The following is a 25241-nucleotide window of genomic DNA, read 5'->3' as shown; positions in this document are numbered from 1 at the left end:
ACATGTAACTCCACCTTAATGTCCTCTTGCAATTCAGCAGAAATTGCTGGATAATATGCATGCAGCCAGCGAGGAAAAGGACACGATCTGACCTTCTTGGAGTTTGTACTGTAAAGCTCAAGGAAAATCAGGACCCTATCTTTCCTCAGGTAATTTTAATTTAACAAGTGCATCTAGATATGAACAAGTCTTCTTAACGATGTTTTTTTTCCCGAAAAACTAGCTATTGCACTGGGCTGGTGAGTCTGTCCCCTGGCATGTGGGATCATATCTCCTTTGGTACAAGTCCTGTGCCTATGGCTACAGGAGGATGCTAAGACCTATAATGTTCCTAGAAAGCCACAGATATGCTTATTTTACAATAGCAGTGATCACTGGTGTATACAAGTTAAAATTGGCTGCACTTAACCACTCAGAACTGCCTCTTGTACGCTAATGAAATTATAATGAATGCCTTTGAACCATCCTTTATGAATTTTTAAAAAAAGTTATGCTGCCCAGTGTCCTCCAATGAGTCAGCCAAATGAAAATAACCATTAGTGAATCAGCCTGCTTTTTTCAGGTACCACAAAATTACTGTTGGATATATCCTTCTAACACATCAGTGTTACTATTCCTGCTGCAAGGAAACAAACGCTGTATTTTTCAGTGGCCTTAGTTCGGTAAGCTGTTGTTACAGAAATGGAATGGGGTTTTCAAAATATTCCGCTTTATAAATGTCACATTGGTTGTTTCTTATGGAAGAAGTGGTAAAAGCTGCAATTGAAACGGTTTTCATTCTCTTATTGTTAACTAGCCTTAAATGTTGATACTGGTTGTATCCGCTATTTTTTATTTGAGGAGTGCAGCGAGATGTTCACTAGACTTTCTCCCCCGGTCCCTAAATAAGGATGATGTCCACGGCCTTGGTTATTGCTCGGTGGTTTGAAGGACAGGAACCGGCTGTGCCTCAGCCGTCTGTGCTGTCCTGGGTGTGTGAGAGAAGGGCTCGGCCATGGGGCCTGGGCTCCCTGGGCTCCGCACCTTCCCTCCTCCTGCACAGGGCACAGCCACAGAGTGAGGCAGATCCAGCTGATTTTAACCATTTAGGCGCTAAGGAAAGGGTTTAATGTCACCTGAGAGGAGGTAGGGCCCCAACAAGGGAAGACACGGCCTCCTTTTTGCCTGTGAGCCCGGGGGTGACACGCACCAGCCCAGGCAGCTGAGCGGATGCTCTTCTCTGAGCTCCACACAGCTTGAACCACGCTGAGGGGCTAAAACTGAAACAATGTGATGTCAGGGCACGGCAACTATAATTTTTTACCCTTCTGTGTTTCCACAGCAGTGACACCAGCCTGAACCGGGGCCTGAGGCTGTCCTTAGCAGACAGGGCTTTCCTCCCTGTTCGTCCTGAGGGACAGAGGCTGCCGTCCCTCAGCGCCACAGGCTGCAAGACCCAGTTGCTGTACATAGAACTACATTAAGTGAAAGAATGACAGAAGGCTTCATCATGGTTGGGTCATAAACCTAATAAAGAGGTAATTTTTTTTTTTGACAAAAAGAATAAATTCTAGACTTCAAAGTCCTTCCGTCCGGCTACAGCAGATGAAGGCACTCAGCTCCACACCTTCCCCTTCTGCCCATCCCTGAGGCTGGAATTCTGGCGGCCCCTTTAAGACGCTGCCCATTTTGTGCGCTGCCCTACACCAAGATGGCGCCCCCGCCCTCACTTCCCCTCCCCGCCTCTCCCCCTCCCCATATCCCCCCCCCCGCCACCATAAATTTCGCCCCCCCACCCCCGCGTGACCGCGCCCTGCACAAAGATGGCGGCGTGCCCTTCACGTCACGCCCGCTCTCAAGATGGCGGCGCTCTCCTTTGCTTCTGTGTAGCAGCGGCAGCAGCAGCGGTGGGACGGGACGGGCTGATGGCCGCCATGCCGGGCGGGTGAGGTCAGTTCCGGGGTGGGGCCGCCGCGGTGCGGTGAGGGGCGAACAAAAGGAGCAGGAGCCGGTGTGAGGGAGGGTGGGGGTTGAGGCGGCAAGGTGGGTTCTGGCGGCGGGGCGCTGTGTCCCGGCTTATGTCGCGCTCCCTTCAGCGGCCCGGGGTGCCGGACGGGCGGGGTCTGTGGGGGACTCGTCCTCCGGGTGGGGTGGCGGTGAGGGCAGCGGGACCAGACTCCGCGGTAGGCAGGGCTGGGGCGGGGGGTCTGGGGCCGGCGGCGGGGGTGAGGGGAGCGCAGCCCTGAGGGGAAGGCAGAGGGCCGGACTGCTCCCCTCGCACCGCCCGGGAGGATTTGCTGACTAATTCGTCAGTAATTCGTTTCCTCCGTGTCCTCGCCGTCCCTGCCCTGTCATGCGGCTGGCGGGGAACTGGGGCTGGGGGCAGGTGGGTTCCCCCACGTCTGTGGGGTGAGGCGGGGCCGTCCCGTGTGTGTAGGGGGGGGTGTCCCCCCCGGGGGACCGCGCTTCCCCGGCGAGGGGGAGAGGTCCTGTATTTCTGACCTGGCGACGGTGTTGCGGGCGGAAGCTGGTTGGTATTTTTTTTTTTTTAAATTTATTTCTATCATATAGAGGATGCCTTTTTCTGGAAGCCTGAGGTGGTGTGACAGGCTTGTGGGAGGAGGGGGCAGATGCGGAGCCGGCCCCCGGGTGCCCTGGCTTCGGGCCGTCGCCTCAGAGGAGTTGGGGTGGGAGAAGGTCAGAGAGTGCTCTCCTTTAAACCTTTCCTTCGTAGCAGTCTGTCACAGATAAAACAGAATAGCTTTGATTATGAAGGAGTTGCTTCAAAATCTGTCAGCCCTGCTGGTAACTTTGGGATCAGGAGGAACATATTCTTGAACACCTTCACCAGTAGGGGTGACTTATTTTTTTTTTTCCCCAGTGATGTCTGTTCCTTTTCATTTTTTCCCTGTTTTTGACAAAATGCTTTCTGAAGTTCTGCAGTCGTCTCCTACGTAGCTAGGAGGCTGGACACTTGAGATCTCTCCCAAAGCCTAGGTCTGCTCCCTTCTCTGTTTTCCCATGCCCCATGCTGACATGCAGGAAGCAAGAAAAAAAAAAAGCTGTTGTAATTCTTGTTGATGGTGCTAAACTGCTGCCACTTTAAAACGATTCATGTTGGTACATATGTGTTGAGAGGAGAGGGGTCAGTTGCTTGTATCCAGAATGGTTAGGAAGATGATCTAGGAAGATTTTCAGATATTCCTGAGGGTAACATTTAAAAAAAAAAAAAAAGAATTTTTTCAGACTAGAAAGTAGGTAGTAAAGCCATTGATCATTTTTCCCATCTGAAAAAACCCTTATTCTTTCTTCCAGGAGGTTAATCTGTCCCTACCAGTTTAGGCTAAGTTATAATATTAATATTTAGCATTTCCTTTGGCTGGGTCTGCAACACCTACTTTTTGGTAATTTCTGTTCAAATAACAGATGTGGGAGATTCCTTCCTCTGAAGAGTTTTACTTAGCTCTTAGAGCTTTTACCATCTTTCTAGGTATCTGGGTGTCTCTTTCCGCTTCCCGGTAACCCTCTGAGTTGTTCCTTGCTTCTTAGATGTCCTTTACCGAGTTTTTATATAACATGGTCCCCCTGTGAACTTGCTCTCCTCCTCTTTGCTGATAATCTCTGTTTCATTTCAGGGAAGCTGTTCCCATGGCGTGTGGGGAATGCAACGCTTCGACACCCGCTCAGGATCCAGCACACAAGAACATCATCTACTTCCAGCACAGAGAACTGAAGTGCAGATAGCAGAACCCAGCTGCAGGGTAAGGGCTACATGTCAGCTCTGAAGTGGTAAAGTAAAGCCCAAAAAAATGACCAGGATATTACTTAAACATAGTTGCAAAGCACAGGGCAGTGACGAGATGACTGATAAGAAGAAAGGGGGAAAGGTGGTTGATCAGAGGGTGATATGGGGAGAGTGGTGGTATGCTAATTAAATTCTGTGAGTCCTTAGTCAGCTTGAAGATGAAAAAAAGAGTAAAGGAACTGAGTGTTGTCCAAAGTAAAATATAACAGTTATATTTATTCACCCATACATCTAACTCCTGGCCACATAAACCCCAACTTCTCACTGCACTAAACAGGAAATACTTGAAGGCTGTCCAGTAAAAGGTTTGGTGACTGCTGCCTAAAAGGAATGCAGCTGAGAAGTAGCAAGAACTGTTTGGTTTGGTAGGTGCTCTTCCTTTTCCTGCAGGGTGATGTTTGTATTGCTGTGTAGCCATCTCCTAGGCGATCGTTTGCAGTGAACTCTTAGGAGTGCACTGGCTAGTCACCCACGTGGGCGTCAATTAGGCAATGACAGAAACTAGTTGCAAGAAACTCCATGCTTCCTTGGTTCTTCACTAGGATAATGATGAAAGGTATTGCAGAATTCTGTGCTTATCTTCAAGATGAGAAATCTGGACAGATTGGCTGTGTTCTGAGCAGTGAGATCTGCAACGTGTTGCTTCCAGAATACAAGTATCCCTAAGACTTGTCTGACGTTCTGTTTAGTGTTCCAACAGTTCATGGATTTGTTTTTAATACTGATCCTCTCATGGTATTTGGAAACCCTGACTTTATTCATGTAGGTCAAAGACAAAGTGCATAAATATTTCCTTAAAATATGCCAGAAGCCATGTGTTAAAAGCTAATGTTTCCATGTTTGAAATGTGGAGTGACTGAAGCCTTCCAGTGATGACTTACTGAATGCTTAGAGTTGATTACATTCTAGTAAATGCTGCAGGCATTCAGAAAGGTGGTCTGTGGTTTGGGGCACTCGGTCACTTTTTTTTTTTTAAATAAGTGGTGGAGGTCAAATGTATAAATTATTGTGTTGTGTATTGAGCAGGCTTATTTAGAGGCCTTCATGTAATTCTTTCACATTCTAAAGGATTTAGTTCAGCATGCCGCTTAATAAGGAAGTGAAGCTCACTTCTGGTGTTAAATTGAGCCTAACTGGTGTCTAGGAAAATGGAGGTGCAATGTCAGGTGAGTGCTGGTGGAGCACAGAGGAGAAGGGCTTAGGAGCTTGAGGGGGGGCATTATGCATAGCTATTGTTTTGGTAATGATTAAAAATTAACGTATTCAGCTGCAGTGTGGTGAGCTGCCTTTGTGCATTTTTTTTTTTTTTTCCAAGAATAGCCTCAGTTCAGGATATACACACTAATGCTGAACAGGCGTTTAACAGTCTATATGCTTTGAAGAGCATGTCTTGAATGCCTCCAAGCAGCTTTTTCCATAAACTGTTGATGTGGTACATGTATTTTGTATTGCAAGTTGAAATCCAGTTCATATAGCTGGATTATATGTGCCCCTCCTGCTGCTATAAAACTGCATTTGAAACTGAAAGCTATTCAGTCATGACCTCCCTGCTGAAATAATAGTGCTTCCTTCTCCTTGTGTACTAATCATTGGCTATAGAATTACCTTGGCAATTCACAAAGCTCCTATTTTGTGACAAATTTGCAAGCTGCTTCTCTATCTACAGCCTACCTTTGTAAAGCTGTGTACTGGACTAGTTAATAGGCTCTCCTTTAGTGTCTTGGTTTTATCAGCTGTTGGTGATCAAAAGTTAGATGGCCTGTGCCTTATTAATTGACTAATGCAGTCAGAAAATGTGCTAAGCTGAAAGTCATGGTCACTGTTTTGGAGTTCATGGGCCTGAAGGCAAGGCTTATAGGATATGGCGAATATGTACTTGTTTTCTTCTTTCCTCAGACTTAGGCTAAATATGATTGTGCCGATAGCTGATGTCTGTTTATCTTGCTTTGCTCTTATCTGTGTCTTCTTTCATCTTACCTGGCTCATATCTTTTTGAGCTTGAAAACAGCTGTGGCAACACCCATGGATTTTGTGTGTGTTGTGACAGTCTGTCAACAACTAAGATTATCCTTGCTTAAAAGTTTTTACTTACTTTGGATCTACTCTCTTGATTTCTTAATCTGTTGTTAGATAGGTCAAAGCTCTGCTCTGTCCACCATTTCTGTATTTGGCTCAAAACAGTTGTTTACCTTTTCTTGTATGGAAATGCCGGAATTAGGACTCTTCAGCATTTCTCCTGCACCTGGTGGGGTGCTTGAAGCTGTACTTGTTGTTAGAAGTTAATACTGTTGCTGTCTGTCTGTCTTAAGTAGTTACTAACAGAATTAATTAAATCACTTGCATTAGTCAGTACAAGGGAGTGTTTCGTAGTGTACTGTTGGAATAAGGTAATTGTGCTTTTCCAAGACAAGCTCTAATGCCCTGTCCTTGAAGCATCTTTTTTATGGCAAAGACAAAATTCATTTTGGTTAGGAGGCCTGTGACCATGTACAGTCATAATTTATAAGCTGACACAGACATTTTTCTCTGCTTTGCATCACTGTTGCAACTCATCTGATAGCACTTAAATTTACATAGCTGTATGACAGCAACATACAGTCCCTGCTCCAAGCATCAGTGATGCTGATAATTTCAGACTACATTCAATTCTGTGCAGCTGGGGCGGAATACTGTCAGAAAAGGTGGCAGGCCAAGCCAGGTCTCTGGTATGGATTGTTCTGGTAGTGCAGATGTTCTTCCCTGTACCTGTTAGGACAGGCTTGCTTGTGTGACGGTAAACAGGAGTTGTTGCACTATACTGTTAAGAAAAGAATGTCAGTCCTGCATCTGACAGGAAGAGTCAGCTAAGGGGTAGCTGTAAAGATGGCAAAGTGCTATCCGTTGTATAGGTGAATTATTTTTTTTCAGTAAAGGTATTGTGACACAATAGGTTCATTTCATCCTGCTGTGGCTTGTGGTGTGGCTGAATGTTGCCTACCACTGCTGGATGGTTGTGTGAAAACCAACTTACCTTGCTCTCAGCATTGAGTTCACTGGCTGTTCCACTAAGTGAAGTGTAAGTTCTGGCAGCTGCTGCTTTCACTACTCTGTTGGCTAGTCTGAATTATAAATGACCCTTAAACTTCACATGTTCACTTCTCTATCTCAGAAGGCATTTTTGTCCCACAGGAGAGATTTATTTTTTTAATGCAGAAAGGGCCTGATGTAGGGATAACAGTTTGTTGGCCAGGGTTTTGGCATCTGGCTTCACTGCTGTTTATTTCTAAACAGCAAAGGACAAAATCACTTGAGTTGTTCCATCTCATGTCTTGGACTTTTCCAGTGGATCACATGGCTGTCCTTGTGCTTAGAAGGTTTTCTGAGGGATGCCTGAAATCAGCTCTGTTTCAGCCTCCTTTTTTACTTTTAATTCTGGGCCTAATAAATGTGGGGGAGGAGACATGTAAATTCCCAGTCCCATTTCTGACCAACAAAGCTCTTACATTTCCTGGTTTTTGAACAAAGAGCTCTGTGTTATGCCCTTCTTTAGGATTTCAGGTGGCAGCATGCTGGGGAGGGAAGCTCTGCTCTATTGAAAACTTATTGTAACATGTTGTAGCTCGTCAATAATCAGAGCTATAGTCTAAACAGCATCAAGGTTTTTCTTTCCCTTATCTGCCTCTGATGCTGTTGACACATGAACTCTCTGGGCTTCTGAGCAGTAAGAAATTCTGTCAGCAGTGCTTGAATTCTGCTTTGCAGTCCACAATCTACAAGGAAATCCACTGAGAATTAAGAATATGTACAGTGGAAACTAAAGAGTTGCAAGATCCATCATACAATGCATCTATATCTACTTATCTAAAACTGTATTAATAGAGACTGTGTCACTTGGAAGCTGCATGCCACTAAAGGTGAGGAGGACCTCCTTGGTTTTGGGGAGGTCCTGGAAGCGAGGGGTGAAAACTTAAATTCTTGTGGATGTCATGAGATCTTGTGTGTAATCCTATTTTGCCAGTAGCTCCATTAGTAACAGAATGGCCAACAGAAAGGAGGAGGAAAGAGGAGGCTGGATAGAGCATTCAGCAAATGATGAGTCAAGCTGACAAACTAGCCAGTGAAACAGAACAGCGACGTTGTTTCTGTTCACTTTGTCCCTAGCTGGATATGCTGGCCAGCAGTTGCAGGCAGGAATTTCAAGCGCTGCTCAGCCAGGTGTCTGTCAACAATAAGTCAATATTCACTTTTTTAGGTTGGATGATTTTTGGATAGAGGAATTGTCCAAATCAGAGGATGTTTGCTTCTGCAGCGATTGCTCTGTTAGTACTTTGAACTTGTTAAATATCACAGTGGTCCTGGGGTTGTGGAAAGCATTCATGCTGTCAGCTCTGTCAGCCTTTATCTAGTAAGGTACATGCTGCCTTATGATGCCTCTGTCAGCCAGATACGTTTAATCTTGTTTCTGGCTGGTTTTACTATTTAGGTGTGGTGTGCTCAGAATGTCCCTGTTCTTCTAACATGAGTGATTATCTTTCTCCTCCAGGTGTGTCTAGTAAAACATAGGATTAGTACTTGGTGATGCTTATGGTTGGGTGAAGTCTGGGTAGGTTTGGCAGGCTGGTTATGTAAGTCTGAAACTGCTGTTTCTTTTGTTGTATCAGCCTGTTCAGCATTTATGGCGAGGCCGTGCTGTACATAGGAGGTAGGTGCCCAGCCGGCTGAGGCACGGATGGTTGTCTGGTAAAAGGAGTCTACAGTGGGATGCAAACTTGAATCCAGGTGAATCTGCAGGCACTGAAGAGGTGTGTAGTATCTAAATGTGGACAGTGCAAAGATTTCAGGAGCGTATTTATTTTTATTTAGGCTGGATTGACCCTGCTGTATGATAATGAAACTTTAGCATCCATGCTGCTGTAAAGTGTCCTGGGGTTGTTCTATATTGGATATGAATTGTAGTGCTGAAATAGTGCTGCTTTGGTGTAGCTGAAACCCTCAAAGTTAAAGGAATTTCTTGGGGGATGAGGGACTGCTCAGGGACTATGTGGTAGCTAGGAAGGCATTGTGGAATGCAAAAGCTGAAACACCTGAGACACTTGTAAGATTTTTATTTTTTTTTTCTCCTTGGGGTGCAGTACCTAAAGCCTGCCTATTTAATTATACCCTTGGAAAACTTACTTCCTTATGTTTCTGATAAGTTGACAGGAGTTTAGGCAGAGGTGTTCCTACCTATTAGCTTATGCAAGTTTAGTGAAATCAGCTTGCCTTTAAATTTGAATAAAGCACTCTTTCAAAATCTCAGTATCGATGCCTTCCATGTGGCGGAGTTAACTATACTGTAAGCAAATCACCTGTTTCTGAGCTCCAAGTGGGAAGTTCTGCAACTTGAGGTATATATGAAGGGGCATGGATCCTTCTTCGCCAAGCCTGTTCTGACGCAGTACTGCTTTTCCAGTTACAACCGTTCCTGTCTATAACTCCTTCACTCACTTCATATGTTCTGTGCTCAGCCTTCAGTGAGGCTACATGACAGAAGTGACCCAGCAAATGCAGCTTCTTCACAGTAAACACTTTTCCTGCTGACAAAGCACACTGGAATTCAACTTCTGAAAAGAGCAGAGGCTTGAAATCTCTGCAGTCTGCCTGCTGCGCCTGTGGAGCTTGGTCTGGTCTTGGTCGCAGTGAGGTAACTTTGTTTTTGCCCAGCTGTCTTTGTGTTCCTAGTCTTATGCCAGAATAATATCCTCCATCTAAATCATTTGCTTCTGCTGCCTATGTACTTGTTGGGAGAGTCTATGTTCCAGCTACCTGCTTGGTTTCTAGATAGTGGTTGGAATTGCAGTCCCTATGGGAAGAACCCTAATGTGCAGGGGAGTGTTAAGTGATGGAGATGGCCCCTGAGAATCTGACTTCTCAGAGTTAGTCTGCTGTTGTCATCAACCCCAGTAGTGAAACTGCTTGCTCTAATCAAGAAGAGGGAGTGTTGCAACAAGAATCACATTCTGAAATGATTGCAAAATGGAGTCCACAAAATAAAGATGACATTTGCATCTTGATGCAGAGCTGTCTTTCAGGAACTAGAAATGGATTGCATGCATAGGAAATCTAGGTGAGGAGGGATGCAACTTTTCCACCTACTTTCTCAAGTTTTTGGTGGGCAACTTTCCCTTTTACTGCAGATGCTGGGAGTAAGATGAGATAAGATATGGCAAATTCCACCTTCTGTAAAGGTGGCCCCTGGTTTTATTGTTCTTCTGGGACTTGAACAGGGTCTCTACTGCTGCTAGGAGGGGGGACTTGCTAGGAATGTCCTTCTCTTCCTCCAGTGACCCTGTCATTGTTACTGGAAGGTAGGAGATTTCCTGCTCCGCCCTACCGGGGTTTAGTTGCTGACAGTGAGCTGTAATAGACTATTGTGGGACACTGATGTTTGTTTTTTTTTTTTTAATCTGTCTTGTAGGTGCAGAATGTAAAGGGAGATCTCCTACCCTAGGTAACTGGTAAACAGAATTAGGGAGCCTGCTGTGCTAATTTCTGGTTGGTTTCCTTCCTAACTTTCTTGAGATACAAATCAAAGTGATGGCAAGGTTAATTTCTTGTGAGAAGAAATTAAGCATTTCCTGGATAGGGCAAAACTAGCAAACCAGCACTACAGCTCAAGTCTGAAAAGGCCTTAGCCGTGAGACCCCAGATCCTGAAAAAAGATCTTCACTGTTTCATAACCCTACTAGGGGTAACTATGAAGGGCCTGACAATTCCTGCAAAAGTTTTCCTACCGAGAGGGGAGGGAGGAGGAAGGATCTTTGGGGAGAAGTGGTATCTAGGCAAGAGAAGAAAAGAGATAAATATATATTTATTTGTTTTTCCTTGGTGTGCGGTAGGGAGGAGTAAGGAGTTCTTTAAATAAGAAGCTGTTCCTTTATGAACAATACTAGTGTTTTCACTGCATGTTCCTGAAAAGAAAAGAGGAATAGGATCTTCTACAATATTTATGGAGAGCAAGGAATGGTATGGCAGTGTTTGTTACCTCTTAGATGTAGTTTAGGAGGAGTCACTACAGAAGCTTTCCATTGCATCTGGTCAGAGTGTTTAAGAAAGGTACTGGCTGGGAGGCTGCCATTAGACTCTCATAGAGCCTTAATGTAGGTGCGTAGAGACACCTCTGGCTCTTGAAGACCCTGCTGCATTATGAGTCTGGTAGAAATGAAGCTGTGCTCACCTGCAAGCATAGTTGGATTTCAGAAGTCATGTCAAAATTAACTGTTCCAGCAGATAACTGTAGTAGCTTTTGGTGTTCCCCTTTTGCAAAGCTTTCCAGGCATTCTCTTACTTGAACTGTCGAAGTGCAGGACTCTGCTCCCTCAGTCTGATTACGGCAGAGAGTGGCAGTGAAGGGCGTATGTGTTCTTGTCTTGTTTGTTTTTCCTCGTGGGTAGGGCAGTGTGTCAGCAGTCCTGCCCTGGCTCTCAGACTTCTCAGTAGCTGAACTTTCTGGTTTCTCTATGAATTGTCTTGCTTTCCTAGCTTACTCGTACTCTACCCCTAGGGGTAGTAGGGGTTCTAACAAAAAAAACTAACCAAAGCAAAGCATGAGGAAAAAAAATAATCTGGTATATATCCTGCTTTGGTGCTTCTGAGGAAGGAGGGAATGGATGGATAAGGGTCCTGGGAGAGTATAAGGCTTCTGTCAGTAGTGATTAAAGGCCTCTGTCAGAGGTATAGATTCTCTGGCAGAAAATACAGATATAAAATGGGGTTTTGACTCTGAATTTTCTTGTCTGTGGAGACAAGCTATTGAGACACACATCACCAGGAACTGATTCAGTGATCTGTTTAACTACTGGCTTTGAGGTGTTATGGAGTGCGGGGGACAGAAAGAAAACTTCTGTACCCTGTTTTATCCTGGAATTGGTATTTCTGTAGTATGCACAGACAGCTCTTCTCAAATGTATCTTGCAAATGGACCCTCTTCTCCCTGCGGTGGATGTATTCAGAGGAGGAAGGTGAAGCATGGCTGAAGTGCCTTGCCTAGGGCATTGCAGCAAGCTAGCAACAGGACTCTGAGTGGGTCTCTGAACACCTTGTCATTCCTTTTATTCTAGCTGCTCAGGTGCTATTCAGAAGATGTTCAGTTTTGCCTGTTCTTCCCTCTCCCTGTGAATGTGTAATCCTCTTGCCCTAATCTGCTCAATGCAGTCCATCCTGCAGAGGCATGCCAGCCACTCTGCTAGTGCTCTGCATCCTTACAGGACAGTAGTTTCTTCTAATGGTGCTGATTATGGCTATTTTCATGCCTTGTTTCTGCATCCTTTGCCAGGATTGCGTGAGTTTACTGGTTGACAAATTAACAGATTTGCTGTTCTGCCTTGTTCTACTGAACTTCTGAAACAGGTATTGCCATTTTGTCCCAAAATCCCCCACTAAAAAAAAAAAATAAAAATTGCATCTAGTTACCCCAGTCTATCTTTTGTGATGGACTAATGTAGTGTTGGAACTGAATGGGCAGAAGGGCAAACACTTCTTCAGGGATGGCTGCCGTCTTTCAGTCTACCACCTCTAGTTGCTTGCAGCCTTCCCAAGCAACACTAAGTCAAAGCTGGCATTTTACCATTTATTGTTGTAAGCAGCAAACCAGGGAACAGAGTTCTGTATTTAGTGTCTCTAGGGAATGTGGTGCTTTTTGCGTTCATATTAGGAAGGGCTTCCTTTGCAGTTCTGTGCTGGAAATTAATTTTAAATACAAACTTGAATTGTACCAAAGCAGGTGATAAGGGCACTCTGCTTGTCAAAGAAAGCTTTTTCCCAGCCAGTGCTATATAGAAATCTGCTATTGACCCTGCAGTCCCCCCGAACTTGTTGGGACTGTCTGTACAAGTGATGGCTTGGGGAAATGTGACTGAATTTTTTTCTTTTCCTCCTTTGCAATGGAATTCATGAGAGTTTCAAAATGACTGAAACTTTGCTAGTAAGTATGATATTACTGCTTTTTCACCATTGTTAGAACAAATTACAGTGACTTCATGGTTTAGTTTGTGTTGCCTGTCAGAGAGGGGGGGAGCTTTGTGAGCTCAGTTATCCATGGATCAGTCAGGCTTCCGGACTTTCTGTGGCTTTTTGAAGAATGTGCTTGAAGTTTCACTGCCATAAGGCCTCTGCTTCCCAGAACCTTTTGATTTCCTTTGTGACACTTAAATCCCAACTGAGATGAACTCTAGGTGGAAGTGGTAGGTCAGGGAAGTGAATTCTTCTCTGAAATATGTTTCCCCCTTCCTCTATTTCTGAAGTAAATAAGACAAAGAGCAGCTGTTACGTGATTTCAGTACTTGAGTCTATCAGAGCGCAACTAACTAATCTTTCCTTGGAGAATTAATGCAAAGAGAGGAAGCCAAAACTACTTACATGAAGGAGAAGTCATGATATTGGACAACTTTGTTCTCTTTTCCAGCTTGCTTTATTGATGCAGTGTTGAGTTGCATCAATGAAGTGATTCTAGAAATATAACTGTATTGTATGTAAATCCTCTTCCTTGCCCCTGCCGTTTGAGAACCACACAAACGCTGAATTATTAATTTTTAGCTCTGTAAAAGCAGTAACAAACTCATGACAACTATGCTCTCTGCATGGATTTTATCACTTGTAACAGTGCTGGCAAACTCCTTCATCCCTGGAATAAAATCCCTAGATAAAATAGTAAACTTCCAAATACTGGTCTGGCTGGGGTAGTTCAAGTCTGTCCTGCAAGGTTTCTTTAAGTGTGAATGTCTTGCCTCACAGACTGCTAATGATAAGAACCAGTTATGGTGTTTTGTAACAATTTGTCTATTAGGGAAGATGGCAACAAACTAACTTTACAGTCTCAGCTGTACCAAATTGCTCACAGGAAGCCTCATTCATTTGTCTCAAAGTGACTTGAAATTGGGCCTGGGCTAACTCCAGTCTTGCTGTGCTAGTGCTTAAAACATGAGTTTCCTGATGCCTTCTTGAAAAGCAGAACAAAACAGTTTAAGCTAGTAATGCCTGCTTCTGGTTTCCTTTCAGGTGAATCATGATTCCAGTCACTGAATTGCGCTACTTTGCTGACACTCAGCCAGCATACCGCATCCTGAAGCCATGGTGGGACGTCTTCACGGACTACATTTCCATAGTGATGCTGATGATTGCAGTGTTCGGAGGAACGCTTCAGGTCACCCAGGACAAAATGATTTGTTTGCCCTGTAAATGGGTTACCAAAGACTCTTGCAATGACTCAGTCAGAGGTTGGACAGCTGCAACCCCAGAGCGTACCTACTATAATTCTAGTCTTGTTCCCTCTACTGATACAGGACCTACGGGGATCCGATACGATTTGGATCGGCACCAGTATAATTATGTGGATGCGGTATGTTATGAAAACCGTCTTCACTGGTTTGCCAAGTATTTTCCTTATCTGGTGCTGCTACATACTCTCATCTTCCTGGCTTGTAGCAACTTCTGGTTCAAATTCCCAAGGACCAGCTCGAAGCTGGAGCATTTTGTGTCTATTTTGCTTAAGTGTTTTGACTCTCCGTGGACAACGAGGGCATTATCTGAGACAGTGGTGGAAGAGAGTGATACTAAGCCAGCATTTGGGAAAATGAATGGCTCCATGGACAAGAAATCCTCCACAGTCAGTGAGGATGTGGAAGCCACTGTTCCCATGCTGCAGAGAACAAAGTCTCGAATTGAGCAAGGGATTGTGGACCGGTCTGAGACTGGTGTCTTGGACAAAAAGGAAGGTGAACAGGCCAAAGCACTCTTTGAGAAAGTGAAAAAGTTCCGCACTCATGTGGAAGAGGGAGATATAGTTTATCGCCTGTACATGAGGCAGACCATCATCAAAGTGATCAAGTTCATTCTGATCATTTGCTATACTGTTTACTATGTCAATAACATAACGTTTGATGTTGACTGTAAAGTGGACATTGAGAGCTTGACTGGCTACAGGATGTACCGCTGTGCTCATCCTTTGGCCACTCTCTTCAAAATCTTGGCATCTTTCTACATCAGTTTGGTGATATTCTATGGCTTGATTTGTATGTACACACTCTGGTGGATGCTGAGACGATCACTCAAGAAATACTCCTTTGAGTCCATCCGGGAGGAGAGCAGTTACAGTGACATTCCTGATGTGAAAAATGACTTTGCTTTTATGCTCCATCTGATCGATCAGTATGACCCCCTGTACTCAAAGCGCTTTGCTGTCTTTCTGTCGGAGGTGAGTGAGAACAAACTGCGGCAGCTGAACCTCAACAATGAGTGGACTTTGGAGAAGCTGCGCCAGAGGATCACCAAAAACTCTCAAGAGAAGCTGGAACTGCATCTCTTCATGTTGAGTGGCATTCCTGACACTGTCTTTGACCTCATTGAGTTGGAGGTCTTGAAGTTGGAGCTTATCCCTGATGTCACTATTCCCCCAAGCATCGCTCAGCTCACCAGCCTTAAGGAACTGTGGCTCTACCACACGGCTGCCAAAATTGAGGCTCCAGCCCTTGCCTTCTTAAGGGAGAATTTGAAATCTCTCCACATCAAGTTCACAGACATAAAGGAGATCCCTCTTTGGATTTATAGCCTGAAGACACTAGAGGAGCTTCATCTGACAGGGAATTTGAGTGCTGAAAACAACAGGTACATTGTGATAGATGGATTGAGGGAGCTGAAGAGGCTGAAGGTGTTAAGGTTGAAGAGTAACCTCACCAAACTGCCACAGGTGGTGACAGATGTTGGTGTGCATCTTCAGAAGCTTTCCATCAACAATGAGGGCACCAAACTCATTGTTCTCAACAGCCTTAAGAAAATGGTTAACTTAACAGAGCTTGAGCTGATCCGTTGTGACTTGGAACGCATTCCTCACTCTATCTTTAGCCTCCACAATCTGCAGGAGATAGACTTGAAGGACAATAACCTAAAGACCATTGAGGAAATCATCAGCTTCCAGCACTTACATCGTCTCACTTGCCTTAAATTGTGGTACAACCACATTGCCTACATCCCCATGCAAATAGGTAACCTAACCAATTTAGAACGCCTTTACCTGAATCGTAACAAGATAGAAAAGATCCCTACCCAGCTCTTCTATTGCCGAAAACTTCGGTATTTGGATCTCAGCCACAACAACCTGACTTCCATACCACCAGATGTTGGACTTCTTCAAAACCTGCAGAACCTAGCTGTGACAGCTAACAGGGTAAGTGGGCAAGGAGCTGAGTGTTTCTGCATGAGTAAAAGTAACTCTGGCACTTCTGTTATCTGTGTGATTAAACACGCTACAATGGTGTGTCAAATACTCCTGGCACTGGCATTCTATTTAAATTCTCAAGCTTTTGTTTCTGTCTGAGGTGTTTATCTAAGGCGAAACATTGCAAATAACTCCAGGGCAAGCCTTTCTTAGAACAGCCCTTGTTCTGTAGCATTTCTTCTCTTAACAGTGAAACTGCTTCTAAGTGTCAGTTGGAGGCTGTTTAGAAATCCTGGCTGTCAGTTGTTTCTCTGCAGTTGGAAGCTTGTAGTCTCTAGCTTGGTATCAGTTTGGGGCTTAAAATGGAAGTCTGAGAAACTGTAGTCTTAATCTACAAGTATGCAATTAAGCCTATGCACTTCAGCCATGTACATACACCATGGCAGCAGCCATCTGGGACATGCATGTGTGTGGCTTACAGCTTTGCTTATACTAATTTGCACTTCCAGGGAATACTCCATAGTTTGGTCTTATGAGCATGCACTTTTTGTGAGAAATTGGATATGGACAGACTTACGAAAAATGGTTCTTAAGCTCTCACTTTTAAAATGTGGTGTCTTGTTCCACAAAGGTGACTTTGGAGAGAGCAAAGCAGTCTAGTGCAGTGTCATTACTCAGGGCAGAGTGAACTAAACCAGTTTTATCCATTGACAGTCAGTTAGATGTGAAAGTGTGAACTGTGGGAATTCCTTGACTTTCAGAGGGAAGAAAATAGGATGGCACCTTGCATACTGAGGCATACCTCAGTATGATGGCTGTGGGTTTTCTTGTGTAATCTCAGATAGGTTAAGTTTAAGCCTTAAGTAAGTCTAAGTGCAGGGCGGGTTAGCGGGGATGACCAAGTGTGCTATGCTGCCTGATTTCCCCAAGTTGTTCCTTGGCTTTTGTTGGAGGGCATTTATTTGTTTAAAGCAAACTGTACCCATGTTTTTTCCTGAATCTTTGTTCTTGTGTTTGGGATTAAGGAGACTCCATTTGCCAGGTATCACAAAGATCAATTTGTGACTGCGCAGACTGATGTACTGAGTGGAATGTCTTGTTGAAGTTTTCATTCATTCTATTTGCAAATTCCCAAGAGGCTCTTTTTCTCTTAGTTTATTACCACCTGAAGCTGCAAAAGGCTCTAACATAACTACAGATTGCAGACAGATCTAATTAGTGGCTTCTGGGTTCTTCTGGGAACATGCAGTGGAATTTTCCTGGAGCAGTCCTAGTTTTCACTGTTGTGTATCAAGATCTTTACTGCTATTGGCAAGATGTATCTGTCACTGAATTCTGTCAAATTACCTGTGAGAAGCAGACAGAGCAGCTCTAGTATGGTTTGCCTTTTCACAGGGGAAACTCTCAAATAAAGTATTTAATTGCTAATGCAGTTCAGTGTTACACAGGGCTCCTAAAACTCCAGTCAGCATTTTGAAGTTAGTGTCTGAAAGTTCAAGTCTGTTTTGTGCCCCTGAGGAGTTAGAGCAGACAAGCAGCAGCCATTCAGCTATCCCAGTTTAATAGCTGCTCACTCAGTTTTCCCAGCACTAACAGACTGGGTGGCTGTGCATCTGTTTGTATGGGTGGCTTGAGCTCTGGTAAACTTCATGGTATGCACACATCACTTCCTATTAAGTTAGAAGCCAAAATATTTTCTTGGGGAAAGCGGGGCCAATATGGGCAGTTTCTGAGGATGGCATTAGGCAAAGATGAGGGAGTTTTCAAGGTTCTTAAGCTACTGTTCAGAATTTGGATAATTCTGTACCATTTGTCTTCTGGCAGTCTTCTTAGCACAGCTTCCCGAGGGTTAATCTGCAGTGTATCCTCTGCAGTCTTGGGGTGGAGCCTCTCTTGGATGAAAAGGAGTTAGAGGCAGCTCCATTTTCTTCAGCACAGTGTGGCACCACCCATTTCTCTCTTCAAAAAACGCTAATGCAACAGGAAGGCTGGAGCAGCCTTCCCTCCACTGTGTTCTGAAGCAAAAGGTGGTGAGGACCCAGTGAAACAGCTAAGCTGTTTGTATCCTCTGCAGGTGCTTGGGCAAGGCCACAGTTGCCCTGGGGCTCTGCCAGCCTGGTTACTTACAGTAAACAGTGGCAGCAAAAAACACAAGGGCTGGTAGGCTGGCATTTCCCAAGGCCAGGAATTATCTCAAATGTCTTAGCATAGCTCTTAGCAAATGCAGACTTCTGGAATTGGCTTGTACCAGTGTGCCATTCTGGGAAGCAGGCTGTATTATAGCACATTGCTTCTTCCTAAACCAATACTTGTCCCTTAAATAACACTATTATTTTCAAGAGTCTGTGATCATTTGATTGCATGTTGCTTTTTGCAAAACACTCGACAGTACCAGTAACAATGACTGAATTGAACTGTCTTTTAATTGGTCTGATCTTGTCTTGACTTTTCCTTGGACTCCATCTCATTCAGAACTGATTACAGTCTAATTTAGCCATGAATGATATAATGCATAATTTAAGTTTTAAAAAGGATATGGTTGCATTTAAAGGCAAATGACAGCCTCCAAGATGAGACTTTGAATTAAGGAAGAATACTGAATTGCTACATCTAGTTCATAGCCTAGTGTTTGTTAAACCTTAGCCATATTGTTTTCCTAGAAATTCTTTGGGAGGACTGGACTATTAAAAGGCTTTAATAGAAATAAGACTTATTAAATTAGTGACTCATGGATACATGAAACTCATGGATACATGAAACATGGAAAAGCTAACAGCTGGTAGCTTCGTTTTTTGTTGGTGCATTTTGGCACGGTCAAACCCAGTACTTTGGAGCCTAGAAACTCCTTGCAACACTTCAAAACCCTACAGAAATGATGGAATAATAGTCCCAGTTCTCAGGGCTTGGAGACCATACCTACAGAGCCTCTGCTCTTATTACAGCAAAACTAGGAGTCCTGACTAAATCCAGTCTTTATGGTGTTCAGTATAATACCAATTGTTCAATGGCTACCTAAAGCAAAGGAGCTATGATCCAATGGTGGTATAAAGGGTTTGGAATGGAAAGAAGCTAATACTGATGGGAGCATGTGACAGTATAGGCCAGCTGTGAGTAGGTTTCTGGTCCTCTAATCCTGTCATTGGTGATGTCTTCTACTTTAGCGACCATCATTGGTGATCTCTTGTAACTAATAGTGTCTGAAAGGGGAATCCATACAATCGTGGTTTAATGACTTTTACTTTGGGAACAGTCCTTATGGTGGAAAGCAGGAGCTCACTCAAGGGAGAAATGGATGATTGAAACCAAGTGCTCTGTAAACCTTGAAGCATTGTGTGGGCTTGTTGGTGTCTTATGGGCAGGTGTCCTGTTTCCTGGTGAGTTTGCCTGTGATTACTTTATTTTTTTTTTTTCAGATTGAGAGTCTCCCACCAGAGCTGTTCCAGTGCAGGAAGCTGAGAACCTTGAACCTGGGAAACAATGTGCTGCAGTCACTTCCATCCCGGGTTGGAGAGCTGACAAATCTGTCACAGATAGAGCTACGAGGAAACCGCTTGGAGTGCCTGCCTGTGGAGCTGGGAGAATGTCCTCTGCTGAAACGTACTGGGCTTGTGGTAGAGGAGGACTTGTTCAACACACTGCCCTTGGAAGTCAAAGAGCGGCTGTGGAGGGTAGACAAAGAGCAAGCTTGAACCCCTGAAAAAAAAGGAAAAGCCTCTGACCAACTAAAAGGAAACAAAAGGCCATTCCGGTCCCCTTTTCCCCAGATCCTCCCCTTTCTCCACTCCAATCACTACCAGGCTAGCCAAGGAGTCCCTGAACAAACACGGCTCTGAATGAGGCAGCTTCTTGCCTCAGATGCAGGATGGGGGAAGCTTGGGATCAGGATGAGGATCAAGACAGATTAGTCGGCCTCTGAGCAAGGGCCAGTGGGAGTAAGAGGTGTTGCTGCTGTTCTGGGCAGGAGGTAGGGTGAGGTGAATGGTGCTGGTGAGAAGAAATGACCTTTGAATGGAGGAGAAAATGCAATGTGTGGATTGCTGCATTGCTCCAAATGGGGCTTATATGTTTCAGGGACTGCAAGTGTCCAGTGTCCTGCAGGTAAAGATCAAGAGACTAGGAAACCTCTTGAACCTCCATCTCTTTCCGTGACCCCTGGTACTGTTCTGTTCTGACTCGGAGATTGTCAGTGATGCCCCACAGTGGGGTGGGATAGGATACAGACAGCTGATTTTTTTTATCTAGATGCTGGCATTAGGATTTGGGGGATAAACTTATCTCAAACATCAGTTTGAATGCAGGATCTTTTTTTTTTTTTTTTTTTTTACCAATTGTCTTTACCCTTTGCACTCCATACCTTCTCCTCTGCCCTGGAGAAGGAACCAAATCCCCCAAACCCTATCTGCTCATTTAAGATTGCACTATTTTAACAGTTTCAAGTCACTTGTGCTGATGAGTAGATCATATAGTACCTGTCTCCAGCTGATATGCTGGAGGCACTGACAGACATAATTCCAGAGCTTTAGCTTGTTCTGAAATGGGTATGAAATAGCATAAGTGGGAGAAATATCTGTATAAAAAGCAGTCTGATTGTCTTTCCCAGAAGCATCGAGTTGCTTCTGGATCTGGCTTTTAAAGTTTTTAAGCTACTTTTAAATTCCTGTATTTTGTCACGTATCAAGTATGAACATACAACTGACCAGTGTGTCGGGGTGTCTCCTGGGGTTGGTGGTGTTAGTAAAGAGGAATGCTCAGGCTTCCCCTGCACCTCTTGCCCTCCCATTAAGTTGTTAATGCTTTGCCAGTGTTTTTCACAAACGCAGTCTACAGAGCTGCTTGATTGTTCTTTTCTGTTGTCCTCCTCACTTTAACAGCTGTCAGTTCCTGTTACACCCTTGACCTAAATAAAAGGCTGAAGCTGATTGAACTTGGTGCTGGAAAAGAAACCTGTCCTCCTATTTCTTCCCCTTTACCTTCCCTCAGTGTTAAGGAGCAGTATGAGAATCCCTTGTGGACTGAGCTCCTCTAGATCCCTGGAACAGAGCAGTCTTTATTGAAACAAGTCTGACCTGTTCAATATTGTTTGACAAAAAAACCCAAAAACGTGAACTTTCTGCACTGGCAGAGGTAGACAACTTCTAATAGCTACTGATAATCATGTCCTTAAGGTGAGATGGTTAAGGTGTACCTACAATACATCTTAAGTCTGCTCTTTTCCATCAGAAGGAAGAGGAGGGTCAAGGACCTGCAGGTTGTGGTTGTAATACTCTGCATCAGACCAACGGGTTAGCTCCAAGGCGGAGTGTGGCAAGCTGAGACGTGAAAAGTTTGGAGGCTTCCCATGTGTACAAAAGGGGGAAGCTGCAGCCATCTCCAGAGTGATTCCTGGCAAGCTGTCAGTGAGTGCCCTCGCTTAGCAAATTGTGGTGATCCCTTGGATGTTGGGGCAATAAAGCTTTCTGTGGCTTTCTTCATCAGATGTAAGATATGAAATATATACACTAAACATGCTGAAATCATGAACAATGTTAACCGGGCTCTGGATTTGTTGATGTTCAGATGCTTAAATAAAGCTACATTAAAATCAGGAGATCTGTTTATAAAACTGCTTTTAAGAAAGATGTAAATTCTGCCTCCCTTAGTCCATTCGTTATGAAAAGTTTAAACAGTCCAGGGAATAATATAATTAAATCTCTTTATCTGGCAAGCAAGGTACTGTGAGAGCTCTTCTTGTTTCTAACAGGGTTAGTGTCTTGAAATTGTGTTAGAGTTGGGGCTGCTACTGAAAGGATGGGGAAGTATTGATGGTCATGCGTCTTGGATTGTACTTGTTCTATTTGCACAAGCATTTTGGATTGACAGAGGGCAGAAATTGCTAGGTGGGCTTAATGCCTAAATAAAACAGGAATAGCTTCAGGCTTAGCTACAGTAATACTGTTTTTCAGTCAGTTCCTTGTGGTGTGTGTGTGGGGGAGCTGTGTGGATTGTGTTTGGATTGTGAAGAAAACTTCTTTTTTTTTTTTCCTTTCTCTCTGCCAAAAGATACTTTTTGTGCTGGAGAGTAATGGCAATTGAATAGAGGCTTGAACTCTTGTCTTGTATTTAAGGTCACTGGATGACATTCAAGGTCAGCTTGGATGGGGCTCTGAGCAACCTAATCTAGTTGAAGACGCCCCTGCTCGTTGCAGGGAAGCTTGGACTAGATGACCTTTAAAGGTCCCTTCCAACCCAAAATGTTGTATGATTCTAACTGGTTTACAACACATGTATTTTAGACTAGGCAGGCTGAAAGGACCAAGCACCTCACAGGATTTTCACCTAGCTTACAGAGCAGAGAGATTTCTTCTGCATGTCTAGATCATTGTAGATGAGTGCTTTGACTCTTGATTCTAGTTGTGGTCTTAGTTATACAAACTAAACTTTACACAGCTACATTAGAAGCTTCTATAAGCAGCTCCTGAAAGTATGCCGCAGTGCTTCTAGAAGCTTGCGAGCCTCCTGAACTGCCATGTATCTTAGTGCTGAGTCCATAGGACAAGTGGCTGATAGACTGTTCTGCTAGAAATCAGAGACTGTCTCTAACTTCTGACCAAATAAGAGTTATACCCCTGCTGCTTGTTGAGTAGAGGCTGCCCTATGCTTGAGGTCTACGAAGCAATTGTAAGGCAGGCCAGTATTGACTGTGCATGAAAACACTAGCTTTTTGCTGCTCTTACAATATTCCAAGCTCAGTTTTTCTCGATTATGGCTGCTAGGGCTTGAGATAGCTCCCTCTGTGGCAAAATTGGAATGAGCAATCTGATAACTCCTTGTACGAGAAACACGGGTGGCACAAAAATACACTGCCACTCTGGAAGACAGCAATATGTATTATTTACTCCTGATATATGCTTCTTGGTCTTCCCTCAAATAGATACTGATTCCAGTGTATCAGTCTCGTATGATGAGTTGGAAGAAGCTTTAAATCTTCAAGGACAGGGTCTAAATCATGAGGTCCTGAACACGTTTACTGCTTAGGACTCCTGCAAAACCCACAGCAGAGTGAATCATCTTCTTCCTGTATTTGTCTGGATTGTTCAGTCTTTGAGGGATGAGCTTACATCAACAGTCCTTCCTTATTTGCAAGTATTCAATCGGTGTATATTGTATTTTTTACTTTTAAGTTTCCATCAAACTGAAGTTTAGGGGTTTTATTTCTGACACTGATCCGTGCGTTCAGAAAAGAGTTCAACTTAAGCAGACAATCAACAGTCTGGTCAGTGTCTTGTTCTCCTGACGGGCTTTTCAAGGCACTCTAATAGTAGCAAACCAGATTATTTATTAGCTGCTAAACCATACAACGACTTGAATTAAAAACAACTGTTTCCTTAATAGCACTTCTGAGCTGAGTGAGTTCTTGGAGCCCCTGTAGATCACAAGCACGCTCATCTCGTGTTAGGACTGAAGGTTAGTAAAGTGTAGTTCTACCTTTCCTGCTAAATACCCCAAAAAGTAATAAGTGATAACTATTTGAACCAACTGAACCAACCAAGGAATACCAAATACTATTAAATCTGTTAAATCTTGCTGTATCTCTGAAACTATGCACTGGAATGTTAGCCGAAGTTATTTGTTTAAGATTGTTTTCTGATTTTATTATTTGGTCCCCACTTAATTCAGCAGCTGGAATTAATTTACTCTGTCAGTCTGAATGGTTAAATAGCTGTTACAGGTATCTTACATGATGTGATGTTCTTTGGTATTAATTGTCACTTCCTGATAATAATCCTACCTCATTTCTTATGACCATTTATACACTCCATTTAGCTCACTTCATTTTAATTAAAGTCAGTCTTTGGTGTTCATTACCATAAATAGTATTAAGTGGCTTTCTGTTGCTGAACCACACTGAGGTCCTCTTCTCTTTTTTCATTGTGGTTTTTTTTTGCTAACAAATGATTCTATGAATTTTTAGAACAATAACATATCCTTTACAGAGGATGAGGTGTATGGAAAAAAAGTTTCAAATACAGATTCAACAGCTGTGACACTGTTTCCTTTCCTTACCTGTTTTCCTGCTTTGGAAAGGGACTTGCATGGTTTGAGTTCTTGGGATTTTTTTTTTTTTTCAGTCCTCCTTTGGGGAGGAGTAATTCTTTTTGTCCTCGTTAATAGCTGTGCCTTCTCTAGAGATTCATTAATGTAACTTCTTCACAGAGGCACTTGCTCCTTCAAGTGTATTTGTAATAGTCTCTGCCTGAAGCCAGCTGTTCCCTCTGATTCTTTTTCTTTCAACCATGGAGAGTTTTCTTAACTTTTGGTGTGACTTCTCACTGACAAACAATATCGTCATACTATAAACAGTAGAGTTATCTACTCTGAAATGTTACCTAAGGTGAGACTGTGTGAATGCTCACTAGTAAAACTATTACTTAAAATTCACTCTGATTTTTATTTTTTTTTCTTGTTACATTTCAAAATTAATCTTTTTCCCCCCACTGACTGGCCACGCGGTGGATCCTGTAGTTCTACTAAGCATGTGCCAAAACAGAGTGAGTTTTCTGCCCTACCTGTATCTGCGTGAAGCAGAATTGGAACTGGACAACAGTATTGTTTGACTCAAACCTTCCTCCCTCTATCCCTCCAGCTGCAGTGGTAGGTTAACATTCAAGTGCTTTGGCAATATGAAATCCTCTAGAAGTCTCATCTCTGAAATACTTTTTTTCAAAAGTAGCTGTACTTTAATTACTGGACCCCAATAGCAAAGGTGAACTTTGTGCAAATTTGCACAAAGAAAGGCTTAATTTAGTATTTCTGGAATTACCCTTCCCTTCCTTCCTCTCAGTCTGCTTTAAAGGAAATTTATTGAACAATGGGGGAAATTTTTGAGAAGGGGGGCTAATGAGCCTGAGTCATCTTTTACAGCTGACAAATGTGTCCATTTAAGTAAGAGACTACTCATGGTTTAAACATTGTTGACTCCCATTTTGTAAATGTAGGAGCAGGGTTGTGGTTTGGCATCCGAGACCTGCGACTTGATGTAACATTTCAGAATCATGACATTCACTTTGTACGTGGGATTGTTTGGGCAGCTGATGCACAGCACTTCCACCTTAAGCAGTGAAGGCTGCTATTGTTTTCTCTGAAAGACTTGTAAGACTGGACACTTTAACAGAATAAAAGTTTTAATTTTTAATTTGCATTTTCCTTTTATGTCTGCTTTCTTTTAAGTTTTCTGTAGGCAAAGGCACTTAGCTTTTCACGATCTCCCTTTTCAGAAGGCAGATGTTAACAATTCCAGCTATTGTGTAA

At 43.5% G+C, this 25241-nt stretch overlaps 1 protein-coding gene across 6 annotated transcripts; it reads left to right on the top strand.

Annotated features, from left to right (window-relative positions):
• The first annotated feature begins 1795 nt into the window (after positions 1-1795).
• Positions 1796-25131, top strand: LRRC8A (leucine rich repeat containing 8 VRAC subunit A). 6 transcript variants are annotated; one of them, XR_008469291.1, is made up of 5 exons: positions 1796-1929; positions 3615-3740; positions 13799-15962; positions 19367-20051; positions 21174-25131. XR_008469291.1 is itself a non-coding variant. In XM_054220730.1 (5 exons), the coding sequence occupies exons 4-5, from the start codon at positions 13806-13808 to the stop codon at positions 19640-19642; spliced, it is 2433 nt and encodes an 810-aa protein (XP_054076705.1). In that variant the 5' UTR covers positions 1796-1929; positions 3615-3740; positions 9271-9446; positions 13799-13805; the 3' UTR covers positions 19643-25131. The 6 variants fall into 6 exon arrangements, 5 of the variants coding, with proteins under 5 accessions (XP_054076705.1, XP_054076706.1, XP_054076702.1 ...); XM_054220730.1 differs by adding an exon at positions 9271-9446 and having other exon boundaries at positions 19367-25131; XM_054220731.1 differs by adding an exon at positions 4062-4149 and having other exon boundaries at positions 19367-25131.
• Positions 25132-25241: the final 110 nt, after the last annotated feature.

Source organism: Rissa tridactyla, chromosome 14 (assembly GCF_028500815.1).
Source record: "Rissa tridactyla isolate bRisTri1 chromosome 14, bRisTri1.patW.cur.20221130, whole genome shotgun sequence".
NCBI classification, from domain to species: Eukaryota; Metazoa; Chordata; class Aves; order Charadriiformes; family Laridae; genus Rissa; species Rissa tridactyla.
The sequence above is the reverse complement of the archived record's forward strand: the minus strand, read 5'-3'. Positions and strand labels throughout refer to the sequence as shown.